The sequence below is a fragment of the Pollicipes pollicipes genome, unplaced genomic scaffold (genome assembly GCF_011947565.3).
Source record: "Pollicipes pollicipes isolate AB1234 unplaced genomic scaffold, Ppol_2.1 Scaffold_7261;HRSCAF=8764_pilon_pilon_pilon, whole genome shotgun sequence".
Classification (NCBI taxonomy): domain Eukaryota; kingdom Metazoa; phylum Arthropoda; class Thecostraca; order Pollicipedomorpha; family Pollicipedidae; genus Pollicipes; species Pollicipes pollicipes.
In genome coordinates this window covers 40,857,519-40,885,429 of record NW_023597054.1, presented here as the reverse complement: position 1 = coordinate 40,885,429, position 27,911 = coordinate 40,857,519, and the positions used below count along the sequence as shown (strand labels likewise).

Sequence of the window (27,911 nt, the reverse complement as noted above, 5' to 3'; positions counted from 1 at the left end):
GCCCAGTTGCCAGCTGACCTTTCCATTTCAGTCGCGCCAAACAATGCGCCCAGTTTGGGCCTCGTACCCAGCGCCACCAGACTGCGAGCCCAGTATCCTTCCCCAGCTGGGCGTGTCAAAACAGGGACGAAAACCAACAGGAGACGGCTTCAAGCCTAAGGACTGCGGAGTACAGCCGTACCCGGTTCGGAATCGGGGTCATGATTGCTATCGGACTGGCTCGCGTCTGGCGGTCTGCTGCAGCTGTGCGGGGTCTGACTCACCACATACCCGAGGTGACTGACCCAGGTCACTCGCGAGCGGAATAGTCGACGCTGCCACCTCGCACCTCTCGCACAGTGCACGCACACTGACGATTTGCGCCTCTACCTCTCACACGGCGCGGGCCGCACAGTCACACTGACGATGGCCGCTCCCATCTCTCACACGGCGCGGGCCGCACAGTCACACTGACGATGGCCGCTCCCATCTTTCACACGGCGCGGGTCGTACAGTTGTGCCCATCCCAAGCGAAGAACCTCTTCACAAAATAGGGGAGCTTAAATCTATATTGAATTCGGTGGTTTCCATGAGTCGCGCTATGATTAATATTCCACGTTGTCGGAGAATGAGGGGAGGGGTGACACCAACACCCTTTTTTACTTTACTCACGTATTACGCCGACTGAAGCCGCTCGAAATGCTGCGATTTGCTCCGCCCAAACCTCCCTGATTGATGCGTTATTTAATCAGCCGGAGCGCGGTAGGAGCAGCGACTGGACGCGTGGGCAGTGACGACGTGTGCGTGTCGCGAGTGGGGAGCCAAGAAGGATCCGCCTGTGGATAGCTAAGCGTCATCTAGGCCGACATTTTAATGGGTGCACCAGATGTGTTTGCGCGGGAAGTGCTTCGTCGCATACCACACTGACCGTGGTGAGATTATGTGCGCCGTTCGGTCAAGTCCAGAGGTGCCGATTGGATTCCATTTTTGATTTGATTTTGATTGAAATTTTGAACATTCCTTAAGTGAGATTTAGGAATTGGATGGGTAAACAGCTTTGAAATTTTTCGTTCAGCCGGTAACCATTCTGTCCTATCGCAAATTGGTGTGCATCTTATTTGTTTGAAATGCGGCTCATTTTGAACACATTTTGATTTGGGAGCATAAGCAAGATTCCCCAGACCAAATATAAGACCGCTATCTTTTGAAAGAAATGAGGTGCGAAGGTACTTTGATAAAGGGCATCACTGTTTATCTCTTTAGGAGAGCCTGTTATACTCACCTAGCTGCGATACGTGACCACTCACTATCCGACTAAGCTGCCGTCGCCGAGCTCAGTGTAAGTCAAGTTTAGCGGACATCGATACAAACTGCGAACCGCAGATGTTTCACGAACGTTTGTGACGCACGCTACTTACCCCCGATGACCTCCTGTCTTGTCATCCCACTGTTGTGAGGGAATGCAGCAGCGCGAATAGTCACTGGGCTTCTGGCTGTGGGTAGAAGTTATGTTATGTTAAAAAATACTCGGAAATTTTTGGACAAGATTGTTTTCTGTACACTTTTTGGAGCGGACAGCGGGTCCATTCTTGGACTTTGGATTGAACTTTGGGCAAGAGCTTCCGGAAAACGGCACCTCTGGGATAGTCCAGCGGGTCAAGAACCTCGACCCCGTGCCGCCTGTTGCCAGGGGTAACCGCAGCACGCGGCATGTTACACGTCACCGAGCAGCTGATACCCGCGTCACGTGACGCCGGGCCGCGCCGCGCCGTCTGCGGCGGCCCGGCGCAGCTGCAGCAGCGCGGGCCGCCGGCCGCGGATGGGCGGCGCCCATCACGGCCGCACGTGTTTTGCGACCCAGATCGCGCCGGCCGGCGGGCCGTCAGTCGGCCGGGCTTCGCGGTTGAGAGAAGAGAGCGGTGGCGGCCAGCGCACACAGGACGCCGGCCGGCGTCATGCCCGTGTTCAGCCTGCGAGGGACGCGCCGCCAGCAGCCAGGTACAGCCACAGACCGCGCGCCCTGGGCGGTGTCGCATGCCGCCGCTGGGAGGACGGTAAGGCTCTGTAGTGCAGCTCTGGGGCGTTACCCGCAGCACAGCAAGCGCCAAGCTGTTGCGGGGGAGGGGGAGGACTAACAGATATCAATTTGTCATAGATATTGAGGCACTGTCTTAAACAACTTTACGAACGTCACTATACGCTATATTACACTTATAAACAAACTTATCAACTTGTTTGAGAATGCATTCGTGACGTCAGGCGCGTTCTCGAGCTGTGCCCTTCACGTGTCGCATGTAAGCGGCTGCTACGCCGGGCGCGAGGTCAGCTCAGTCAACAGCGATCTCTGCACACTCCCTGAAAACAAGTGCCCCCAGATCTGGCAACAGCTCTGCGCGCCGGCCGTTTGAGAGTGGGTATCTGGTTTCCAGAGACGTGTTATAAACCAACTGATATCAGCGTCCAAACACAGTGGACGATTCTTCGTAACCCAGCTATAGGGCAGATATCTTACCCAGGCGTTCCGACCGGAGCATCGAGGCCCCCTCCGATCACCCGACCGGAGCATCGGGGCCTCCTCCGATCACTCCGACAGGCGCCTCGGGGCCCGGTCAGAGTGATCGTTAAAAGATAATAGGTAGAAGCTCGATATCACCAACGTACGATTGTCTTCAGTACATCACACTCCCGCGACTTCCTTCTGCTCTAATCTGCAACCGTCACTGTGCAAAATGTTATAAAATGCTTCTAACTGTTGTATATATATGCTTGTTTTACCTGAGACACCAATAAGACTCCGATATAAAAGGCGGCAGTCAATCGTTTCGATCAATTTCTGTGACCTCTATTCGCCAAATTAAGGCTTGTCTGTGATCCTTGTTATCTGGGAGGGCTCATGTCTTAAAGTACGCGCTTCAAGGGACATTTTAGAAGAAAAGATGCCACACAACCTTCATCCTATTGTCTCCGAATGTTGGCAGCAGATATAACTATCAAATTTAAGAAGCCACAAAGTTTCAAGAGTCTGTTAAGTTTGTTTGGAAATGGTGAAGGACGAACCTTGTGGAATGGGATGGGGCGGAATCGGTTAGTGGACGGGACAGCCTTTAAGGGATTGGACATGCAGAAAAACGACTTCGGGGGCTTCATGCGTTGACAGATGATGCACCAGGGATGTCCTCCTTATTCATTTGATATTCTTCTTTTTTTGATGGCCCTTTTTTATTGACAAATCGCACGCCATTACACCATGTGAAAATTTGCACGTTATTTCCTCCTCGCGACACCAAGTTCCCCGGCTTCTTTTGAACCACGCGACAGGCATGATGTCCGACGGTCATGCTTTGTCCCGAACGGCTGCTCACCGTGCTGAAACTAGGAAGTCTGCCCAGTTTTGGTTGCAACGCGAGCGCAATGGGAGTGGGGTACGCTGTAGTGGTTAAGCAAGCATGGGCTTGGTCCAAAGGCTTTTTGTTAGGAACTAGCTTTTAGTTCCTGATTCCGGGATCATAAATAATCAGGGAACCAAGAAATAAAGGTAGAAGCTCGGTAGGGACCAGGATTTTGCATTGAATGGTCCTGAGGGAATCAACCAGGACATCAGGACAACCAGGGAATCAACCTGAACAAACCAGGAGCTAGCCTAAGGGTAAGCGGATTGATCCATCAGGAACCAGGATTCAGCGTGTAATACGAACACAGTTTCAGCAAGAACCAAGACCCATCATGAATCCAGAAATAACCAAGACCCAGTTTGGAATTATGGTGCAGGACCAGCGAGAACCAAGATCCAGAACAAAATAGGAGAACCAGCGATAACCAGGATCAGACCTGCGACTCTCGTCAGGAATCCGCGCGTAACCATAGGCGCATTCATATTATGGACGTCGTATAGGAGATAGTGTGGAGCGTATGAAGGACACCTTGTATTTCAAACATCTGTCACCTATGGTAGATAGGCACTAAACGGTGACCCGCACTGGTATTCACCGTCAAACTAATGAAATGCAGCGACTGGGATCTGGAGTTTTGTTAGTGAACCAATGGGAACTAGAAACAAGTATCTGGCGCTTGTGAGAATTTAGTTGGAACTGTTGACCAAACTCTGGTCCTTTTGTGGAAGAAGTGAGGGAAATCAAAATTGGTGTTAATAAAAAGCCAGTTATGCAAACACCAGGCTTTGAACCTGGGAGCATTGGAAAACAGGCACGTATGGGAACTAGACAATCAGTTACAACAGTTATTCTGTTTCATAGCGTTGTAGAGGAAAACAAAGAGTAGTGACAGTATTCAAGCTGTTTGGTTTCTTGTATTGGGAGGAGAATGCTTTTCAGTGTCTGAATCTCCCACACGTTCTCGGGATGGTAAGATTACGATGCGTGCTAGAGCAGTTCCTCCCGATGTATTTTCGCCTGCCACGATCCTCATTTGTAATTATACGCATCGTTTATCATGTCTGAGGGGAGGCAATCCTTGCGCAACAGATAGCTACGTTTTCAAGCCTCTTGTCACGCTGAACAGCGCGCTGATTCTTGCCATCTGCCCAGATGACGCATAAGCTCAAAGCTAATATCCCGTTAGCGACAGTGGGCTGTTTATCACCCATCTGGTCTTGCAAGGACAGACACTGGACATCCAGACCGCAGCCAGCGTTCTCCTGCAGTGTTGTCCTGGAGCACGGCCAGTCCAGGCACGGACCCTGACTGCCGGCTCCGTCCAGACAGCGACAGCTCTCCTGCACATAACATGAGGGAATGTAAAAGTTTCCTTGTCATAAGAGTAGCAGCACCGAAAGCACGGCATAAATTAGAGCTGTAATGAGTTGTGGTTGAAACCACATCCGCTGTCGCTGTAAAATCTGCCAAAGCCTATTAGCCATGTGCAGCAGGCTGGTACACGCGATAGCAAGAAGCCCCACGCTGCCTGCATTGATCACACCCTTTCGTGCGATGATGTGTTCTTGGATTGCGAATCTTATTTCTAGAACGGTGAGTGCTGAACACTTCCCGTCAGTTGAGTGACCTGGCGCAAATGCCTGCGGCAAGGATAAGTCGGAAGAAAAATGCTGCCATATTCATAACAAGTCAGATGGCATCTTTGAAACTTTTTAAGCCTTTTAAAGAGAACGGGATGCACGTTGCCACACTCCTTTTATGGAGCGCTAGCGACTACATTGGACATATTAGAGCTCAGGCCACAGCACAACCCGAACCGGGCCTTTCGTGGGGGTCTGGCGCGCTAACCATATTACTCTCTTGACGCATCTTCACGCTGTCTTACTGTATAATGCACTGCTAGCTCTGCTGCAGAGACATTGGAAATATCGACTTGCCATAGACGGTCAGTATGAATAGACACTCAGCACAAGGCTCTCTCTCTCTGTGTTTCTCTCTCTCCCCCCCCCCCTCTCTCTCTCTCCCTCTCTCCCCCCTCTCTCTCTCCCCTTCCAGCATTATTCAGTATACGGCCCATACAAGATGACTTCAAATCATATGTTTGAATACATGCCCATAGCTTTTCGTCTTGTATTTATCAATAACCATGTGAAGTACCCACTTTCTCGGTACGTGCTCTCGCGTCGGTTGCTACTACCCGGCTCTTTCGAACAACGGTGCAGTGGTCTAAGAGTAGCAGTGCAGTCGTCTGAGGTCCGCGAGCATGCCTGTGTTGGTGCACGAACATGCAATCGCAGTGAGAAGCGCAACACGATGCGACCGACACATTGCGGGAGGTACGCTGCCTTACCGTGGAAACTCGATCAAGTTAACTCCGTGCCATTCGGCATTCCATTCGGTGTGCCATTCGGTATGCCATTCGGTATGCCATTCGGTATGCCATTCGGTGTGCCATGGACTTAAGTAAGCGCAAACGCTACGTTCTATGTTCTTGCCTCAATGCGCTCACTGAGGGGTCCGCCTGCTTTCCAGCTGGTGGCGTGCGCGACAAAGAGATGCCTTCGGCCAAAGTACACGTCAGCGCAGCGACCGACCGTGCCAGGACCGCCATCAGCGCCGGCTCAGGTGAGTGCGCCAGCGCCAACTGACGCTATCAGCGCGCTTCTCGTCAATCGCCATTTGTCACGCTGCTGCGGTGATTGTGCGCGCAATGCTGTAAACGAGCCACCCTAATGAGCACACTTATGTGGATGCCTTGCTAGTCGTCTCGCACGAGTACATATTTGCATTGTCCTGCTCACACCACGGTGGGGGACCGTCCAGAATGCTTCGCATCGTTTCTGAGAAAGGCAGGCGCTTTGTTCGAGCTTGGCTCCGGGGCTGACCTTGTCCGCCAGCTTTGCAGCCCGGCAGCGCTGAGGCGTCGGTCTGTTTTTCGTCTGGCGACACTGCTCGCGGCGGAGGGGGTGGGCGCGGCAGCACAGACCGTATCGACAACAGTTATTACGAGGAAGACTGCGGGCTGTTGAGTCTTAGAGTCTCACTTTTACTATAAGGACGTTTTCTTATTTGAGCGGCTCGAACCAGCCATGTCGTGTCGCGTTATAGAAAGAAGCTGATATCTGGTCAATGATCAGTCAATGGCTAACGCATTGCTCAGCAACAAAATTCTTTAGAAGTTATGATTTATACACCCTCAGGCATTTGCGTCAGGAGTTTGCGAGCCAACTTTTTATCAGGCTGATTTTACTGCAACATTGCCATCCCTATACGGTTTGCCCCTCCATTCGAGTAGCATGGTAAAGAAAAAACTCTCGAATCGCTGTCAGGCTAGGGGAATAGGATCGAAACCGGACCCACATCCTGGCGTCAAAGAAACATGACACAAGCCAATGCTGATGGGGGAGAGAACGGAGAATCGTGCCAGCAAACACGCCAGTCGATGTGTGTGGGGACCAGCAGACGCCATCCAGCACAAACCGTGGATCTTGGCCTGGGGTCGGGGTTCTCGGACAGCTTAACGTGGCTGCAGATCCCAGGTCTGCAACCGGGCTTATGCGTGGGTGCAGATCATGCCGAAATATTTAAAAGTTTTTGAAGCACAACAAGAAGTGGGGCGGTAATGCAGCTTGAAGTATGCGAGCTTATGAGGTTGAGAGCAAGCACGTGCCATGTGGGATCAATGCCTGCGATTTAATTTCTGAACCTTCGATAAATATTCGCACTTGACCTGACCTGCGTTCGGTGGCAGCGGCCATGGTAGAGGTCAGGTGACGTCAGAGGGCGGGATGTAGCGTGCCGAGCACTGTGACACGTTAAAGATTACCAACCAAATTCTGCCGTTAACCATAGCTCGCGCCAAGCTCTGCTTAACGAGAGCTCAAATCCCAGAAATCTATTCATTGAAAAGGTCCAGCTCAAATATTACCAAAGAACAAAAACGAAGCTGGCGAGATGTGAGGGAATGTAACATATACGCATCAAATTCCACTGGCATGGATGTTACGTTCAAACTCGACATGAACGCACGACACCCATGCTTTCCACCACAGTCTAAGTTATATTAAGGTCAAGTTATGTCACAGACCTAAATCGAACTGGTATAATCTTAAAGGGAATGCTTCACATTTGAAGACAGTGAAGCAAGCATCAGATATGTTGAAATAAGCTCACTTGTAATTAGTGGCATGCTTTTTAAATGGAAAAGACTGGTCTAGACAGCACACATCTCTGCTTGATAAATATGCTCCCCCATGCGTCAGGGTTTGGTCACGTCATCGTACCCCGCACAACATTGATTGAGAGCCAATTGACGGCCGTCATATTTGGAAGTCGCGCTCACGACCGCCAGATATGAACGCCCCGACTATGCTATTTTCCGTGTCCTTGAACGACGCATGGCTCATGGAATGGCAGGATTTGAATGACGTTATTATGAAGTCATGAAAGACGAGGTGATTTTGAAATGCTTTCCCCGAAATATCTTTCCCAGTTTCACGGGCGTGTAGCTCAGAAGCTAGGTCTTTAGAGGGGCAGGGTTGTGAACAGCACGGGAAGGTCTTCAAGATGGCTGTTTCAGGTCAAAACCCCATGCAAACGTGGAACGCTCCCTTTAATTGATTGTGGATAATCCCCAGTGTATTTTGGGGTATTGATATTGAACTTGAGACTTGTTGCACACAATGAGCACAAATTCATATTTGTTTGATAACCTTTTTGGGCGATGTATGCGTGCCTCTGTTTCATTCCAGCTTGTCATAGTTTTTTGTTGCTTAGCCTGACGTGTTAAATAAACAAAAATAATATTGAAGGCCTGCATAGGAACGTTGCAAAGGTCATTCTTTTCGTCAACCTGTCCAGCGTTCTGCTCTGCAACCGATTAAAGGAATGCTCGACGATTGTGTGTAATTTCTTGTCATAACCTGACATAGCAGATCACTTGCCAGCCTAACACCTTAAAGCTGCATACTACTGGCTTTTCGGCATGACAACGTACCTGCTTTTGGTGCCTCTAGCTCATTTAGAAACGAAATTGGACATCCAGCTTTGTTCGTTACGCTTAACTCAGCGTAACTAAAAGAGGGTTTTCGTCCAGTCTACTAGGTGCTTAACGACATTTCTAAAACGAGAGGTCGTAATTTATTGACGGCCCCAAAAGAACTGCACGCTGCAGGCGAATATATCGCTAAACATCACTGCGGGATCCCAAAACTGTCTGGCACGTAGGTGCGCCAGCCAGGCGGGTCCGACACATAGGTGCGCCAACTACTTGTATCTATCATACAGATGCGCCAGCCAGATGTGTCTGACACACAGGTGCGCCAGCCAGATGTGTCCGACACACAGGTGCGCCAGCCAGATGTGTCTGACACACAGGTGGTGTGTCTGACACCTAGGTACGCCAGCCAGGTGCGTATGACACATGTGTGCGCCAGCCAGGTGTGTCTGACACCTAGGAGCGCCAGCCAGGTGTGTCTGAAACATATGTGCACCAGCCAGGAGCGCGTGACATGTAGGTGCGCCAGCCAGGTTGTCTGACACACAAGTACGCCAGCCAGATGTGTCTGACACATAAGTGTGTCAGCCAGGTGCGTCTGACACAAAGGTTCACCAGCCAGGTGCGCCTGACACGTAGGTGTGCCAGCCAGATATGCCTGACACGTAGGTGCGCCTGACACATAAGTGCGCGAGTTAGGCGCGACTGACACAAAGATGCGTCTGACACATAGGTGCACCTGACGCATAGGTGCGCCAGCCAGGTGCTCCGGAAACATAGGGCGCCATGTGGATGCGCCAGCCAGGCGCGCCTGAAACATAGTTGCGCCACATAAGTGCGCCAGCGAGCAGCATGACCGAGAAACGGGTAAGATCACCTTTTCCGGAACCGATGTGAACAATTTCAGTCTGAAGTGTTCAGGTCTTACGCCATACTTGGGCTACAACTGCCAAGACCCCAAATCTTGGCAAACTTCATCTGTTTTACTGAAATTGCCAAGGCTGACCGGCGTCAAAGACAGTCATTCTGCCTACAATACTGTTTGAAAAATAGCACGCGGATGCATCAGGTTACCTCCACCTGCCCATTTCACAAAAGTTGGTCTTTCCAACACATTAACCAAACCCATTGGTATCGATTGAAAAAGGTGTCTGGCTCGATTCGCTCAGTTTTTGGTATGTCCTGGCATAACCGACGTGACGACCGTCAGCTCTCACCTTTGCTGTCTTGCTGCTTGCACACCGCCCAAGGCGTGTTATTGGTAAAGTAGCTACTCAGTGGCAAGTCGCCTTTGATCCTTCGTCAGTTGACTGCCAGGTGGGACTTAAACAAAAAAAACAATCCAACACCATCTAAATATGGATCTAGACTGGCAACCGTGCTCCCTTAGCCGATCGCATACACCTCAGAACGCCTGGCAGTTTGGCCTTCTGTCGCATGTTCTTTCTCGCCGCCTCTGGCCGTGGTCAGCGGCGGGGCACGCTTCCCGGGCCTTTATCATTGGCGGCGCGCGGAGCAAAGCCTCTCGGGCCCGGGCGCGCGGGGTGACCTCAGCCGACTCTGTGTCACGTCGCACTATCAGCACCGGCCGCCCACAAAAACGGCGGGCCGGCCTCGGAGCGGCGGCGGCTGCCGGCGCCGTCACCTGCCCGCCCTGCCATGTCTTTGTGCCGTGGCTGAGTCAACCGTGCAACAGTGCACAGCGCCGCACGGCCTGCCGCGCCGCGCCGTGCCACAGATGGTGCCCGGCTTTGCGTCCCTCCCAGCTGCCCCAGTTGGGCGTCGGTCGGCCGCCGCTACACGCCGAGGCTGGGCGCGTCTCGCGTGCTGAGGACCGGCGGCCGTCGCTCGCCGGCAACCGTGCGTGAGGAGAACGGACCCCTGGTGGGAGCCGCGCGTGAGGAGGGTGGACCGCTGCCACCTGGACACCGAGCATGTACCGGCGGCGACCCCACGGTAGGCAGCGACCGAGCCCGGGCTCCGGCTCTGACTCTGGCTCGGACTTCGGCTGCGTCTCTGGCTTCGGTTTCAGCTCCGGCTCCGGCTCCGGCGGCAGCTCCCGTCGTTAGGCAGGAGGTCGACTTGTCTCCGCCCCCCGCCAACTACTGAACGGCAGAGCGCTTCTTATCTACGGAATGATTGAGACGAGTCCACAGTGCCGCGGCTGCCATAATTGCTCAGCCTGTCGCCCTCATCTGGCGTGTAAATGCGGTTGCAGCGTTTCGGTCAGTGAACCCTCCGGCCCGTGTCAGATGTTCGTGACTCCTGGTAGGGACTAAATGGTGTTTGGCTTTCAGCTATGTTCGCATCACGACCCGAGGCTTCTCCTTGGCATTGCTGGGATTCAAACCGGGATCTTCTGAGTGTGAGTTTGGCGCCCCACCACTGGGCTATCCGGGAAGGACGATCTTTTAATGCTACAACTTGGCGTCTTCCGTCTCCGGAATATTCTGAGGGAGTGCTCGATATGTGGGGCTTCGAACTGAACCAGTCATTTCGAAGACCATTCGGTACATTTTACGGCCCTGCCCTTCGTAAGAACTACATGCCTCCAGTCTCTGGGCTACACGCACTTGAAGATGTGCAGACTATGTCGGGGAGATTGTTTCAAGGTCACCAAGACAGCCATGACGCTGTAATAACGCCATTAAAATCCCCCTGTTTAATTGACCATGCTGCGATCAAGGCCAAGAAACATACAATGGTCGAGTCGTTTATATCTGGCGTTTGCGAGCGCGCTTTCGAGATATGACGGCTGTGAGTTGGTATTAAATCTGTGTTGTGCATGGCGCCGTGCAATAGTATATTGAGGAACACCTTATTACACAGAGAAATTGTGCTTTCTAGACTTGTCTTTTTCACTTAAAAGTATACCAATAGTTGTAAGAGAGCTTATGTCATCATATCTCATGCCTGGTTCAGTATCTTCAAATGTGGAACTTCTCCTTTTAGACTCAAAACACTCAACAACACGCTCGCAAAGATTACTGACGATTAAGTTTAAGCTTTTTCGAGGTCATTTAAATATGCATGACGCCATAGCAATCTCGTTTAAATTCTGCCACCCTATAGACATGCGGCGTTAAGGCCACGAAGAATGCCATTGTCCAGCCGCTCAGACACGGACACAATTTCCAAATAAAGTGGCCGTCGAATAGCTCTCAGTCAATGCTGGGCCAGTTATGCATGTTTTAATCACGATTTGTTGGTAGTTTAGCTTAGAGCCCTTACGGGTGGAACTGATCATTTCAGGGCTGTCATTTGAAGAATTTTCCGCCAATTGAAAGTCATATTTGGCTGATGATTTGGCTGATGATGATGATACACTTCTTGGCCTACTGATAGGGCTGTTAGCCAATACCAAGCGTGCTGCCTCCTTGATGTTTTGAACCCTAGCGTTGATCTCTATCGATGGTGGTTATCTCCTGATGGTTATGGGAATCCCTTGCTGCTCGACGATCGCCTTCCGACCACGTATGCTTTGCCACGCCGTGACTTAGTCTCACCCCGGATGGCAGCATTTCGGTGCTCTTCCAGTCTGACCGACAGCGGTTGACTCGTTTCTTCTCTGTGGAGAAGCAACGATGAACGAGGATCTCTGTTTCTTCTTCGATGTGGCATGACGTTACGTAGTTTTTAATATGCGCTTCAAGAGGCCGTGGCCTGACGCTGGTGAGTGTTCTCCGGATCATTGAGCTGCTTCTGATATCTGTCCTGTATCGTCCGAAATTCGTCTGAGCTCTGACAAGCACTCTCCCGTTGAGTCATCATTGCTGATGGTATTAGCGCGGTGTTGAAAGCCTCTTGCGATGCCTTCTTGGCTGCTGGTGTGACTAAAAGAAGTGATTGCGGTGGGTTGTTGTTTGTTTGCGATAGGGGTTACTGAGGTTATTTATAACAATTCCGACATTTTAGGCAGTTCGCTCAATTTTTCATGTTGGTCGTCTCTCAAGTTTTGTGATCATCGGCTATGCGTCGTCTCAGAAACGGACAAAAAGAGCAAACATGTATATGTGTGTGGTCCAAATCTCCCCTTACAAGGACTTTTTCACCCGCACTCATTGACGGCCTATACGGGGATTAAACTGACACGCGTCGACGGCTGTGAAGCAAGCTCCCACAATGTTGTGCCCATCCTAACACACGAGATGCGCGCGATGGTCCGAACCATTGTCCCGTCCGCGGCGCTTCTTCCCGACGTGACGGCGCACCACTCCTTGTTTTTGAGAACTATTCGAATCTGATATTCCTGACAACACACGGGAAGGCCCTTCCATTCCGAGCAAATAAACCCTGAGTGACCTCCGGAACTATCGGCGTTGAAAGTGATTATCACGACAATAATGTCGTTGATCGGTGTTTTTCCTGTACTCCGCTCAGAACGAATACCCAGCCATGACAGTGCGCATTGGTAGATGAATAACTTTTGGTTAGACTGAGCTCATTTTATGTTATCCCCTTATGCGGAATGGCATTAAGTTAAGCTATAATTTATCAACCCATTCTGCATTCCGGCCACCTTGTCCGTGCGTTCGAGATGCCCAGCATGAAGTGTGTTGACTTGGCGTGTTATATTCACGTTATTCATTGTAGAAGATGTACTTTCCTCTTTTCGTCGAACAACGCTTTTTCGTTTGCAGAGTGCATATTCATGAAAACCAAATTAACCTTGTTTTCTAGCAGGAGCCCTAACGACCGGCAATGTTTTTGTTCCTGCAGCTGCGCTGCGACCTGTTGTCAGCACTCCGAACCCTGCAGAGCGTGCTGTATCCGACGACTTGCGATTCGAACGTGCCGTATTGGCTGCATTCGAAACAGTTCACCGCGTTCCGAAACTTAGCAAACCTAATGGGCTTACTTCGACTTTTGCATGTCTATCCCAAGAATGGTTGAACTTTCTTTGATTCCATATGTGATTTCAGGAGAGATGTTTGAGACGCACATTGTGAAAGACCACATGGTGTTAGGACGACGTGGCCGTCCGTTGTTTTATGATTATACCCGTCCAGTGTCTGGAGTAAGCTACACGTTTAGAGCATTAGTTGTGTCATTTACGCCTCAGTTACATTTGGATGATACACGATACAAATGAACTACTAGGGACAGATCAAGGCGCGATGAGGGGAGGTTGTTGGAAGCCTGTCATTTAGGTTTTGAATCCACGCAATTTGTGTTTGTCGAAAACATTCTTTCTAAATGTTTTTTTTTTGCATTTGTCATCCATCTCTTCGCAAAGTGGGTGGTGTACGCGGAGAAGCTTCAATTATTTGTGAAATCCAGGTACTCCTCGCGTTGTATGTCCCTGCAATCGACACTGGCAAACAACAGGGCTGTGTGCATTCAATAATACGTCGGATAGGCACATGCACACATATTGTAATGCGATGCGTGTTTCGGGTGCAGAAAACAATAGAATCAAACATATCATTCTAACACCATCTTGTCTTCATCTCAGTGAGCGCTTGCCAACATGTTCCATAATTGACATGCCAAAAGATAGTCCACGTATTGGTCACTTTTTAGTCCCCATGACGCAGAACAAGTCCAGAAAATGGCAAACGTCTGGCTCGTCGAATTGGCGCTTCTTGGCATACAATTCCGCATGCGAATTGTATTTAAGAGCTATTCAACTTGAATATGAAGATAACCCTGAGGTTAGTGCCATGTTGAGCCAGCCTGATTGCTTCCCTCCGAGGAAAGTCTGCTGCAGGTGGCTGCATTACTTTGTGGAAGCGCTCGTTGAATGAGTCATCAAAACTGAAACGCCTTCATGTGATTACGTGAGCTGTTCTTTGGTCCTCGAAGGTCAACACACAGCGAGGGCACTTAACACTGTCATGGATGGGGACATTTTATATTTTATAGTTCTGGAGGATGTCTGATATTTTATAGTTCTGGAGTACTCATGATTTCTAGCATCACGCCTGACATATAGCTTCACGTCATGCAACGCCATCGATTTTCTTGATATGGACATTGGAACTGGGAAGGGGAGAGGGGGTGAGGGAGGCAACTGGCTCCACTTTTCTTGAAGGCTGAATGAATGCCTATGGCGATGCATTCGATGTGTTGACCTTAAACTATTTAGTATCTTCGGTCTTTTTCACATAGCCCGCTGCTGCTGTACCCTCACATATATCTATGTTAAAACCTGCGGTAAGCCAGATTCGCCATTTCGACTGTTACAGGCACAGCTTGAGAGAACCCCTCCTCGCGGTAGTGACATGTCCCCCCTGTTTGCAGCAAATGGCCGGCCACGGACGGCTGACCTGGCCTTGACCTCTGGTCAGGTCACGCCGTACTCTCGCCTCATCAGTCAGCTTCGCAACGATGAACGTCTGATGAAGGAAATGACCCTGGGGAAGCGGGTGGGCTTCTACCGCTTCTACGGTGACCTGGGCACGGGCAACTTCTCCCAGGTCAAACTGGGTGTGCACCAGCTGACCAATGGTAAGTGGCGCGGGTAGCACTCGCCTAATCACCGCCTCCATGGTCCATGTTCGGCGCAGATGCATGCAGCGCACTGTCACCGTCTGTTACGGAGCAGTCGTCGTCAGATGTACCGAGCTCTGCCGGTCTTCTAGCCGCTCTGGCAGCACCGTATTTGTTTGGTTTGCGCTATGATCAACATTACCCTTGTCCTGCGAGGGCGGCGTGGGCCTCCAGAGCGCCGCTAAGATTTTGCTGATATAGCTCCCCGGCGGTTGCAATAAACACAGGCATGATAAATTGTTATATAGTGTTTAAAAATAGGAATTCGAAATTTCGGATGCCTGACAGCGTTACACATCCTATGAGAATTGTAAGTTTCTGATCTGAATGCTTTACAATCTATTAACTGCTGTCCCGAGGTCATATCAAAGACATTTTGCTCGAGATGAAAAATATGCTTATTTCTGTCAGAATATGAACTCCAAAGATGTTTTCTAGGCATTTCAGTTATGCTGCCGCTCCGAAAAACATCAGTATCGTTCCAATATTTTTTGTGGGCCAGGCTATGCCCGACCATGGTAAATAAGACTGATATTGGCGACTCTATTTTAATGCTTCAAGGTCATAGCATTTAACTTTAATGACACTTTTCTCCCGGTGTGAGAAGAGCTTTCTAACCCTGCCCTTCCTGTTGACATGGCCGTTAGGTTTTTGATATAGCCATACGGACCAATGCAACAAACGCACTGTCCCATTTGACTTGACATGACATATCACAGGTCACATGTGTCAATGTCCCCTAGTGTCCATTTGTTTTTTTTAGAGATCCATGGTTTGATGCATCCGAGAGACATTCATCTGCGCCTTCTTATGCATTGTCGCAGCACGTTTAGTTTGAGATGACAGGTGTTGATGACAGGTGATGGAAGTTGACGAGAACTTCCCATTGCCGTTTTCTGCGTGGCTCTTATTTGCTTAGGTCTTGAAATCTTAACTGGGCCTCTGTCAACCCCACCATCATGGGAAATGAAAAACTCTCGTAGGGAGAGTGGAAGAGGAACATCGTCCAAGGATCCCGCCACGATGCACGTTTTCCAATGGTCGCGTCCTTGCCCTCTTCAGTGGAATCAACTGGCCAGACAAACCGCAAACCGCGTGGGCGGGGCGGCTGGACCATGTCACTCCTGATGACGCTAGGCGTGCCGCAAAGTCCACACGGTGACGCGTGGGCGGCTCCGCCTTCGTCAGCGCCCCCAGCTGGCGACCGTCCGACGCGCAGCCGTACGGCCTGATATTCATGCCAGCGCCGTCTCACCTGGGTCGGATGCCTGCGCCGTCCAGGGCTGCCGGGGCGGTGCCGCTACGGAAGCTCAACGCTCGTTGTAGATACACAACACGGCACAGCACAACCGCACACAACACGGCACAGCACGGCCGCACACAACACGACAGAGCACGACCGCGTCATCGCGTGTAGGCGGTGGGCCGATGCTATCAAGACGGGCGGCACGGTGAAAGCACGCCAGTGTAATCAAATATGAAGTCACCCATCAACGCTCAAAGTGAAGTTTGTCGTCACCGTTACTGTCTTGAAAAACGCATGTCTGGCAAAACACGTTCACGGTCGATGCAAGTGCAGTCTTGAAGACGGCGAGCGCGCGGGCTCTGTGGCATTGGAGAGCCATAACTTGACTGGACATAACACAACTTGACTTGGTTAGCGCCGCTGACGACACCACGGGTCATTCCGCGCGGCTGTGACAGCCAGCAAGCAGGACCACTGCAGCGCCATCCGGCCGGTGATATATGAGTGATGCCGTCCCAGCGGGGGTGCCGCTCCTTCCAGCCGTCCCCGCCGGCCGGGTGACGCCACACACTCGAGTGGTGCCGTCCCACGGGGGTGCCGCTCCTTCCAGCCGTCCCCGCCGGCCGGGTGACGCCACACACTCGAGTGGTGCCGTCCCACGGGGGTGCCGCTCCTTCCAGCCGTCCCCGCCGGCCGGGTGACACCACACACTCGAGTGGTGCCGTCCCAGCGGGGGTGCCGCTCCTCCCAACTGTCCCCGCCAGTGGCAGCCGCCAGCAGAGCGCAGGTCAGCCGAATGGCCCAAAGCCATGCCATACGCGCGTCAGTCGTGCGTGGCAAGCCACCGGAGAGCAGGGCGCAACAGCGGGAACAGGCGGGCCACCAGCGGGGGAGGGGGAGGGGGGGGGGGATAGCGACACAGCGCGTCGCAGGACTACCCAGGTCATCAGGGGGCTGTTGGCAGCGTCAGGTGCTGCAGGCGGTCTTGTGTTGCTGGTCTGGGAACGTAATGAAATCGATGGGCCAGACAAGGCGGTAGTGCTTCCCGATCTTTTAGCATTCCCAATGGTATAAAAACGTAAAACATGGATTGCTGCTACTTCCTTTGGAGGGCCTTGTATTTAATGGATGGCTAACGGCAGGTCCTTCAGTCTGCTTGAACAGACCAGGTGATTGTGTGCAATGTTGGTGCAATAACACTCCGATATCTACATCGGGTGTTTGATGATGGATTATCCTGGACGACTAGCATTGCCCAGTCCCGAGTATTGGACTAGGCCGCTGTTTACTCATGCGGCTTAGGGGGACGACAGCGTAGCATTTCGGACGCGAGGCACAGCCACACTTTATGTAATTATCTGACCCCAAATTATTCCACTGGCTGACAGAACACGAGGCGAGCGTGAGAGCGCCACGTTAATGCTCACGATACGTCCACCGCGGCCGGCACTTTAATAACCCGCTTTCAGTGCCCCAGGAGCGATCCAAATTAAGCAGACACGCGGCGGCCGCGGCCCTGGGCGCCTGTGTCCCTGACGGCGGCGTGGGGCTTCCAGCGTGAGCCGGCGCCAACTATGGCTTTCGCTGGCGTGCGATATACGGCTTGCGAGGCCTAGGACGGCGCGACCGGCGGACGCGTACGCCGAATATGAACGCCGCCGATCGTCGGCGACGGCCGAGCGCTGCCTGCTGTTGCGGGGCTGCCGACACGCGGCGCGCACAGAAGTGACAGGCGGGCGTCACGGAGGCCGCGGTGACGGCGAGACCGGAGCGGCCGAGTGGAGTTTCGACCGGCGGATCGACCCCACGACCGTACAATCCATACCGGCCAAGATGTTGCGTCGGCGTCTGGCCGGCGCAACGTTTCAAATACAAGAAGCGCTTAGCGTCGCACGTTCAGAAGAAATGCTTTGGCGTGGTACTGGGGAGATGATGGACAATGGGGAGCACAGGTTTAGCAAAATGTAAATCTGATGCAAGTCCCTCACCCCCACCCACCCACCCACCCAAAAAAGTAAATCAACGGATATGGTTCACTTCATTTCGAGAGAGCATAGCTCTCTTCTTATCTTGTTTTCTTGTTAACTGAAACAGAAGCCAGCAACTAACTGAAACAGTCACCGCCGGAACATGTCACCGGAAGACAAAATTCTGTTAGGAATTTGAAGCCAGTCAGTTGAGAGTCATTCAACTCAGGAAACCAGGCATTAAATGGCTGAGTCGAAAAACCACCGGTGCTATTAACTTTGCAATGGTTTGGTGGAATGAAGGTACCCCGTTTTAGTTCCGAGGCAGAATGAAGTGGACGTAGATTGCAGATCGAAGTGAGATAAACATTGTATCGATTTATATATATATATATATATATATATATATATATATATATATATATATATATATATACATGTCGATGCAATGAATGGTCATATATATGTGGCCATTCCATGTTCGCTTGGGGTGTTCAACTTTTTAAGAACCGAGTAACGAAAAATAGTGTAACGTGGTTTTAAGCATACGCGCCCCTGAGCCTTGAAAAACAAGCGCCTGACGTTACAGTCTCCATAAGTAGGCGGGATCAGCCTCACAGCTAACGCCAGGCGGCAGCCAGGAGACGGAAGAAAGAGATAACGTATCTGAAAGGAACACGTTTGAACGCTTTATGACTTCAATTCCCACGTTTAGAAGGGGTTCCTAGGGACACATTTCATATGTGCGATTTTTAGACTGATAGTGAGAACGGATTAGCATTCAAAGCACCGCGAACTAATGCTGGAATCTGGTGGTGGGACTGGAAACACAAAGGCAGAGCTTCTTTTTGTCCTACTCCTGTAACTGTTAATCTGCTCAGAGGACGACCAAAAACGACATAGTATGCGCCTCAATATCACTTTTAACGGGACAAATTTGGTCCAAAATCTTCGGAAGCATCATTTGACAACGGTCGCCCACCCGCGTCCGGCGCGCGCCGCCTGGTGTGAGCTGCGGCTGCCGACGCTGCTCGGTCTGACAGAAACTGCGACCTTGGCCATCGGTGTTCCTGCTCCTAAGATTACCGACGCGCAGGCTCAACACTTTGTGGTATTAGTTGTTTCAAAAATCGGTTCTGAAAAACGGTGGAAGTCCTCAGTCAAACATGGATGGGTTGAGCTCATTTCTTGCCTCATTTCAATCTTGCTCGTAGTTTTGAAACATCGTTTCCGCTGTTTATGAAATTATTCATGTTCGAAATGTGAGTCCCGTCGATTTAAGATCAACACGTTTGGCCTTCATTTTGGCCCATTGGATCAGAGAATCTTAGGGGGGTGGAATAAATCTCTCCATGTCAGGTATGATATTTCATAAGCACACGTAGCCAGAAACTCATTTATTATGACTTGCATTGCAGCACTATCAGCTCTGACTATTATCCACTTTCAGTTTTTGGATGACCATGATCTAAAGAAGTAACATATATATCTCAAGCAATTAGAGGCGCAGTTTGGATTTTAGTTGTTGCATTTTCACCATCTGTTTTCACCTGAGGTAAAATTTTGTCAATTGAGCTATAAACATAGAAACAGAAACGGCTCTGCCTAAACCTAGCAATATATGTTCTTCGCCCACGGCCAAGAGACAGATATGAACGCCCCAGCCTGCTTCTGTTATTTATGTCCCGCATGTGCCGCGTCGTTTTCTGCACGGCGACGCGCCGTACGCTGTCTTGGTTATCGACGCAGGCACAGAGTTGCTGATACATATCAGGCACGTACACATACCAGCTCTCCCCTTGAACACATTTGGGTGTATCCGCGCGCCTCAGTGCAGGAGCACATGTATTTCGGGACAAGTAGACATTATAATCAGATAGAAGAAGACAGCGATGCTGGTGCTAGTTCGGTTGCCCATCCACGCTTTGCGTCACCGAGCCGCGGTGTAGGCCGTGCACGGCGCAGCTCAGTCGATATCGGCGCTGCTGTAGGCCGGCCGGCCGTCGGTGTTTGGGCAGTTTCTGGGCCAACGAAGGTCGGCCGGGCTCGATACGCACGGTCGTCGGCCGCGGCGGCCGGGACCGGGACGGTGCCCCTGACCGAGGCGACGGCCCGGCGGCCGCGGCCGGCGGACGGGAGCGCCCGGGCGCGGCGCGGGCGACAGCCGGCAGCCGTCGTTGCCCCGTGCGGAGCCGGGGGGCGCGCCAGTGGGGACGGTGCAGAGACCGGCGACCGCACAGCGCTGGGACTGCAGTCACACCCGACGCTGGCAGGCCAGCGAGGCATTAGTGGTCATCGGTGGCAATGGGCCACTCCCCTAATAGTTCCTGTATCGACCTGTCGTGCCGTCATGGCCTCTGGGGCTGGTCCTTGTGTGTTCCCGGAGTGGTAATGCGGCGCTCCCTAGCTGCTAGCATGTCTGCTTAAACTGCGCGACTGCCGCGCATGTGCGGCACTGCGGGCCTCAAATAGTGATAAGCCTTGAATATGAATATATGTTGGATAATTGGGTGGTCATGGTGCCTGGCTGATATAGCCAAGGAAGTATGGTATATGAGTGTAGATTAGCTGTGTGTATACAACCGATGTTACATTGCATCGTTGTGTATACAATCGACCATTACATTACCATTACACACTGGTGGTGATCTCGGCGCTTTGCGATGCACTTTGGATAACCGTGACTTGACGGCATGTGCATCGCAATGCACACCCTTTTCAAGATACCTGTTTGTTCGTACCTGCAGCATTAAAAAATAAAGCTATTCCGAATGGTCTATATGAGTGGTCTTGGGTTCAGAGTATCTGCTAAGCACTCTAAGCTTGTGCGTGTACCCAGAACCCATCACCCAAGTCGTGTCGTTCAGTTCAAGGAATACTTTGCCTCCACGCTCCCGCCAAACAGGGGTGGGGTTGTACGTGCCGCACAATGCTGCTGAACGGCCGCCCTGCACCAAGGTTGACCCTGGTTAGCCAGTTGCCAGGTGACCTTTCCATTTCGGTCGGGTCAATCAACGTGCCCGCTCTGAAACTCGTACCCAGTAACGCTGGATCATGAGTTCAGCATCTTTTCCAAGGCCACGGAGACGGAAAAATTAAAGATTCATTGCTTCTACAATTTTAGCGAATTTGATATATGAATAATTGTGATAGGCTCTGAATTACTGTAGGCAAAGCATAGTGCATGCACCTTTAGACATTAAGGTAGTGACGCAAAACAAAGAGACGAATTTCGCCTCTACCACGCTTTTTGCCTTAAACTTCTACTGCATAAATGCTTGGAAACCAAAACCGAAAATGCTGAAACTAACTATTTATACAAATACAAAGCAATACAAAAAGGATCGGTATCGCAATGAACATGAAGGCCGAGCAGCTTGAGCATGTGTACCCATCCCTGTTTTCACTGCCATTTCCGTTCGCAGAGCGAGTAGCAGTCAAAATTCTAAGCAAGGCCAAGTTAGACCAGAAGACCCAGAGAATGCTGGCTCGCGAAATAGCCAACATGGACAAAGTTCACCATCCAAACATCATCAGGTGAGATGAAGGAGTGAATGGGCAAAAAAACAAATGGACGACGAACAGAAGAATCATCAGCGCTGTACGTGACAACCGCCCTTTTTGGTTGTTCAGATATGCTAAGTGGATGTACACCAGTCAGCACTATGTTGCCCTCTCTCATGCCTTGCAGGTATGAGGAGAGCAAATCGTTACTGGTGACACGCGAAACTAGGTGTTTTTTTATTAGAGCTCTTTCGACCAGAAATGATCGTTTCAGGGCTATGGGATGCAAGAAAATGGTTAAAGGTGGAGCAGACTCGCATGCGCCTGGAGGGCCAACCGCCGGGCTTTAACCCGCGCATGCGCGTTGGGCACCCGGTCGGGGTCCCCCTTCCCGCGGGGCTCTCGACCCACTCGTGGCTGACGCATGCAGCCTGCCCCGGACAAGCGGGGTGTTGCGAAGATGCAGAATGAAGCGAGATAGAGGATAAGAGGGACGGATGAAACTATGTGTGGGTATGCTAGCAAGATAAGCAGAGACATAGCGAGCGAGGAGGTGAGACATAAAACCTAGCGCTCGTTGCTCGACGTCCCGTTTACGCTGCGGTCGGGCAGGCTCGCTGGTGGTGTAGCGGCCCACTCCACACCCTGGTGGTGCGGCATCTCACTACACACCCTGGTGGTGCGGCATCTCACTCCACCATCGGGTGGTGCCGCATCCCACTACACACCCTGGTGTGCGGTATCTCACTCCACCCTCGGGTGGTGCGGCATCTCACGCGACCCGCTGGTTTTGTGACAGTTCACTATGCTACTCAGGTGATGCGGCGACTCACCTTACGCTCTGGTGTTGCGACAGTTCTCTAGGCTGCTCGGGTGGTGCGGCGGCTCACCTTACGCTCTGGTGGTGTGACAGTTCTCTAGGCCACTCAGGTGGTGCGGCGGCTCACCTCACGTTCTGGTGGTGTGACAGTTCTCTAAGCTACCCGGGTGGTGCGGCGGCTCACCTCACGCTCTGGCGGTGTGACTGTTCCCCATGCCGCTCAGGTGGTGCAGCGGCCCACCGGGCTCCTCAGATGACGCCGCGGCCCACCCGGCCTCTGCGCCGGACGCGGCCCGGTCTCGCTGCAGGCCAGCGGTTGAGTGGCAATCTAGCGGTCAGCGACTCCCGGCCCGTGATGCTCGCCCGGCCAGCAGTCGGGGCGCCCGAAGGCCCGCGTGCAGACGCTGCGATTTATTACCGCATAACTCCCCCCCCCCCCCTCCCGCAGTCGATGACGACCATTTTCACATTTACATAAGCGCGATATGCCATCGGCAGTCGGTACGCCCCCCTCCCCCTCCGAAGAAGGCACCGACTATGTACACAACCGCGTTGAAAGATCAATGTTTGCAAAATCCTCTCTCAGCCGAGTCAGTTAATGCGTTCTGGAGGCTCGTTTCCAGGGCATGTCTAGATGTTAGGTACAATCAATTTGCAATGCAAATTACTTGAAGACTTGCTACCACTTCAGCATAAGCATTACCGCCAAACCGTACATACATCGCTATGGTTCAATTACATTGTTATCGTGCTAACTCGATTGCGCCTCAAGGATAGCCCGTTTCCAATTCAGTGATGTTCGGTCAAAACATCCTTGATTATCTTACATCCCTTACCGTCTGATTGGACATAATTATGACCAAACCTTGCCCAAACGCAATGAAGTCTACGTTTGCATTTAGCATGTATCCTATCCACAGCATAAATATTTTACCCTCCTATATATTCTGTGCCATTTCACGTGCACTTGACCAGCAGGCTTTTTCGGCGTTCCCAGCGGGCGGGGCGTCGGTCGGAGCTGGCCCGACACGACACGGCGGGCTGCGCCACCGGAAGTGGCCGCTTCCTGTGGGATTTCCCGCGGGACGGCGCCGGTGCGGGTGTCGCCTCGGTCGCCGGTGCCGATCGCTGCCATCTACATATAGAGTGTGAGGCCGGATGCGGTGCCAGCGATGACATGACGACCGCGGCTTCGACCATCGACGCCACGTGGGCAGCCCCGGCGCCCACGCGCTCGCCTGGGCGTAAAGGAGGCGGACCAGCACTGCCATCCGTGCGACCCATGCACCAGCGTAGGCTGGTAGCACGTGTTGGGTTGGGTCGGATGTACCCCGCGTCGGACCCGCCCCCGGAAGCGGCGTGGTCCGGCCGTGCGGGCCGCTCAGCAGACCGGCTAAACCGCGCAAACTATGCGGGGTGGAGAACAAGTAATGGAACCGTTACAAACTTCTTGCCTCGTACAGCCTGTAAATATTGTTTGCACATTTCCTATGCATATGACGTCATTAGTTGTCATCGGCGCAGCGGCGCCTTTGATTTGTGGTGATCAAACCAGTGTGGACGCGGCCAAACTGTAATCGGGAAAAGATGACCAGGATATGGTATTCCAAATAAAAAACGTGAGAAATCTGCATTGTACGGGTAAAATAAAAAAATGGGACAAAACCCATTCGTTTCTTCATACATTCATATTTATCTCGTAAATGACACTCAGCTTAGAGTTTATTTATTCCCCTGTGATGTTTTTGTGAAGATCAGAAATGCAAGATTAGAAGGAAGACGGATCCGGAGTCATATCGCATTCAACTTTTATTGAGTCTGCTTACCATTCTACCGGTAGAGTGCGTCTAACATAGTTTAACTAACTTCGGTTAGAAACTTCTAAAAAACGAATACCTACTGCCCGAAATCACTAGGCATATGGAGGAAGCGTTCTAATGAAGCAAGGTCGCTTCGGACCAGAGTTCAGGCCGAATCATGTTCAGTTATGTCAAGCCACTCCAGAATATTCCATCTCATATAATCTAGACCAGGCACAAGCCTCCCGAAATATGCATGGAATGAAACGGCATGCCGCCAGACCAATCCTGTGACCTGCGGGATGTGAGCTAAGGCTACGCAGCTCCTCAGGTCAGATCGCCCAGAGGGGCGCGGTCCGGAGTCGCCGGCCGCCGCCAGCCAGGACTCGGTCGCACTCCTGCGCTCGGCCTCGACAGCGTGCCCGCAGCCCTGGCCGTGACCCTGGACGTGACCGGCGCCTGTCCGCCCGGTCACCGGGCTGAAGACTGGCACGGTGGCGTGCCGGAGGTGCCGCGCTGATGAGGGGGGCATTGGCCACCGGCCCGGGACTCCGCCGCACTGCACCTGACGGCCTCAGTCAAGGTCGACATCGATTGCAACGGACGGCCAGCGGCTCCGTGATGTGCTGTGAGCGTCAGGGTAGCGGCTTGGTGACGCGCTGCATGGTCAGGGCAGCGGATCTGTTACGCGCTGTAGGGTCAGGGCAGCGGCTAGGTGACGCGCTGTAGGGTCAGGGCAGCCGCTTCTTGACGCACTGTAGGGTCAGGGCAGCGGCTCGGTGACGCTCTACATGATCAGGGCAGCGGCTAGGTGACGCGCTGCGTGGTCAGGGCAGCGGATCTGTAACGCGCTGTGGGGTCAGGGCAGCGGCTCGGTGACACGCTGTAGAGTCAGAGCAGCGGCTAGGTGACACGCTGTAGGGTCAGAGCAGCGGCTAGGTGACGCGCTGTAGGGTCAGGGCAGCGGCTAGGTGACGCGCTGCAGGGTCAGGGCAGAGGCTCCATGATGGACGCGTGTTGACGTGACTCGCACACGCCCTGATGCTGGAGGGAAAGGCTCGCTAGAGTGATGTGAATCTTGGCATGCGCTTCCCAGCGCCGGGCGCTAGGTCTCGACGTTTCCACGTTGCTTAAAATGATTGCTCATACGCAAAAAACGTGCTGCCTCAATACATTGCTTTTGGGTTGTTATACGAACATAGTTAAGAAACGAAAAAAAGTTAAGAAATATTTATGTCACACTTGTTATGGCGTGGCCCTATCGCGTCGTAACAAATGTAAGACCGACGAGTTCACAGCAGCCGTCGCTGAGTGTCACATGGCAAAAATTGCACGCTTTTAGGAAGTTTTCCCCTCTACCTTGCGGGCATGTGCGAATCACGCCGTCACACGTCAATCACGCGGACGCTGACCTGACGATCACAGCGCGTCACCGAGCCGCTGACCTGACGATCACAGCGCGTCACCGAGCTATTGACCTGAAGATCATAGCGCGTCACCGAGCTGCTGACCTGACGTTCACAACGCGTCACCGAGCCGCTGACCTGACGATCACAGCGCGTCACCGAGCCGCTGACCTGACGATCACAACGCGTCACCGAGCCGCCGACCTGACGATCACAACGCGTCACCGAGCCGCTGACCTGACGATCACAACGCGTCACCGAGCCACCGACCTGACGATCACAACGCGTCACCGAGCCCTGACCTGACGATCACAGTGCGTCACCGAGCCTCTGGCTTGATGCTCACAGCGGAAAGCGCATCACCGAGCCGCTAACTTGACCTTACAGCGCATCACGGAGTAACTTACCTGACGCTCACGGCGCACCATCGAGCCGCTAACTTGACTTTACAGCGCATCACGGAGTAACTTACCTGACGCTCACGGCGCACCACCGAGCCGCTAACTTGACCTTACAGCGCATCACAGAGTAACTTACGTGACTCTCGCGGCGCACCGCCAAGCCGCTAACTTGACCTTACAGCGTATCACGGAGTAACTTACCTGACGCTCACGGCGCACCACCGAGCCGCTAACTTGACCTTACAGCGCATCACGGAGTAACTTACCTGACGCCCACGGCGCATCACCGAGCCGCTAACTTGACCTTACAGCGCGTCACGGAGTAACTTACCTGACGCCCATGGCGCATCACCGAGCTGCTCACCTGATCTCACGACACATCACCCAGATAGATGCGTGGAAAGGCGCGGTGCCTTTCCACACAGATATGTGGAAAGACGGATGTGTGGAAAGGTGCAAAAACTGTCTTCTGGCTGTCTTCTCCTTTTTTCACATTTAATCCTTATTTCTGCCGGGAGTTTCACTTAATACGCCATTATGATTCTGCAAAGTTAATGGCTTAGTGTATGTCAATGCAATGGGAGGCCGATGCAATTAGTCATGATCTGTTGTTATTTTCATTACAGTAGTGTTTTATTACATGGTTTTCCAGCCGACTGCAAAGCACAAACGTCTTGTGGATGCCCGAACTGTCGGTGTGAACTCGTCTGCTCATTATAGAGAAAGATATAATTAGACAGATCTCCGGGAATTCCGAAACCCCCTATATATTGGCATATTGAATACAATTTAGCAATTTGGGAGCAAACGAAGTAATTATGTTTGGCACGAAGCATGTGCGTACGCTTGTAGCACTATATGTGCGCCCACTTGTAGTACTTCACGTCGCTTATGCGTACATGTAGTATATGCAGGAGGCAGGCGAATTGTGGAGGCGTGTGGAACGAAGTTTTGCGGTACAAACAGAGAACGACGTAGGCAACTCTAAGCAATCGTATTGCTGTCTGCTACCTTAACGACACATCCTGAATCTCGCATAATTTAATACAAACTGACTTACTTGCAGTTCTTGAATGTTCTGACGTTCGCTTGGGATCTTTCCTGAACAAGAGAATGAAGGATCTAGATGGTTTGAAAGCACAACGTTGTGGTGGCTCTGGCGGCACTGCTTTGGTGGCCTCACCCCAGCTCTTCGGCAGGAAGATCCGCTCCAATTATGAAACGTTATCTTATCATTTTCCTAAACCTTGGATGGGTTCAGCCCTCAGCTCATCAACATAAGAAATTCCCGATTGTTAACGTCGTCATGAGGACCGTCATCGTAGCTGCCACTGCGATGAATTTCTCTCCAGTTTCCCAGCTTCACGGACCAAGTCTAATTTCCTTCCTTTTCATTTCATTTATTTTATGACGCAGTCAAAGACCGGAATCCCAGACAGGATGATTCTGCTCGCAGACGGGCGCAAGGGATTGACATATGGGTCCAGTGCGCCCATGTGTCCAGTGTGTCCGTCCCTTGCCGAGGTGTGAACGGAGCTGTGACAACAGCGCCACCCTGCCACAGGCTGTACGAGGTGCTGGAGACACTCTCCAAGATCCACCTGGTGATGGAGCATGCGCCTGGCGGCGAGCTCTTCCACAAGATCACCACTGAGGGTCGGCTATCAGAACGGCGGGCCCGGCCCCTAGTTGCACAACTGGTGTCAGCCGTTCAGCACATGGTGAGCCTCTGGTGGTGTAGCTGGCGTCCGCCGTCCAACACATGGTGAGCCTCTGGTGGTGAAGCTGGTGTTGAACGTCCAGCACATGGTGAGCCCCTAGTGGCGCAGCTGTTATCAACCGTCGAGTATCGACCGTCCGTGGTGAGCCTTTGGTGATATAGCTGGTGTTGAACGTCTAGCACATGGTG

At 52.1% G+C, this 27,911-nt stretch overlaps 1 protein-coding gene across 1 annotated transcript in view; it reads left to right on the top strand.

Moving 5' to 3' along the window:
* Positions 1–1,823: 1,823 nt before the first annotated feature.
* The window catches only part of LOC119111435 (serine/threonine-protein kinase NIM1), a 33,021-nt gene continuing 6,933 nt past the window's right edge, over positions 1,824–27,911 (top strand). The window contains exons 1-5 of the mRNA XM_037235248.1: positions 1,824–1,977; positions 5,904–5,996; positions 14,611–14,817; positions 21,498–21,609; positions 27,567–27,723. Of these exons, the coding sequence (XP_037091143.1) occupies positions 1,935–1,977; positions 5,904–5,996; positions 14,611–14,817; positions 21,498–21,609; positions 27,567–27,723 (612 nt within the window). The 5' untranslated portion in view covers positions 1,824–1,934. The remainder of the gene's footprint in view (positions 1,978–5,903; positions 5,997–14,610; positions 14,818–21,497; positions 21,610–27,566; positions 27,724–27,911) is intronic.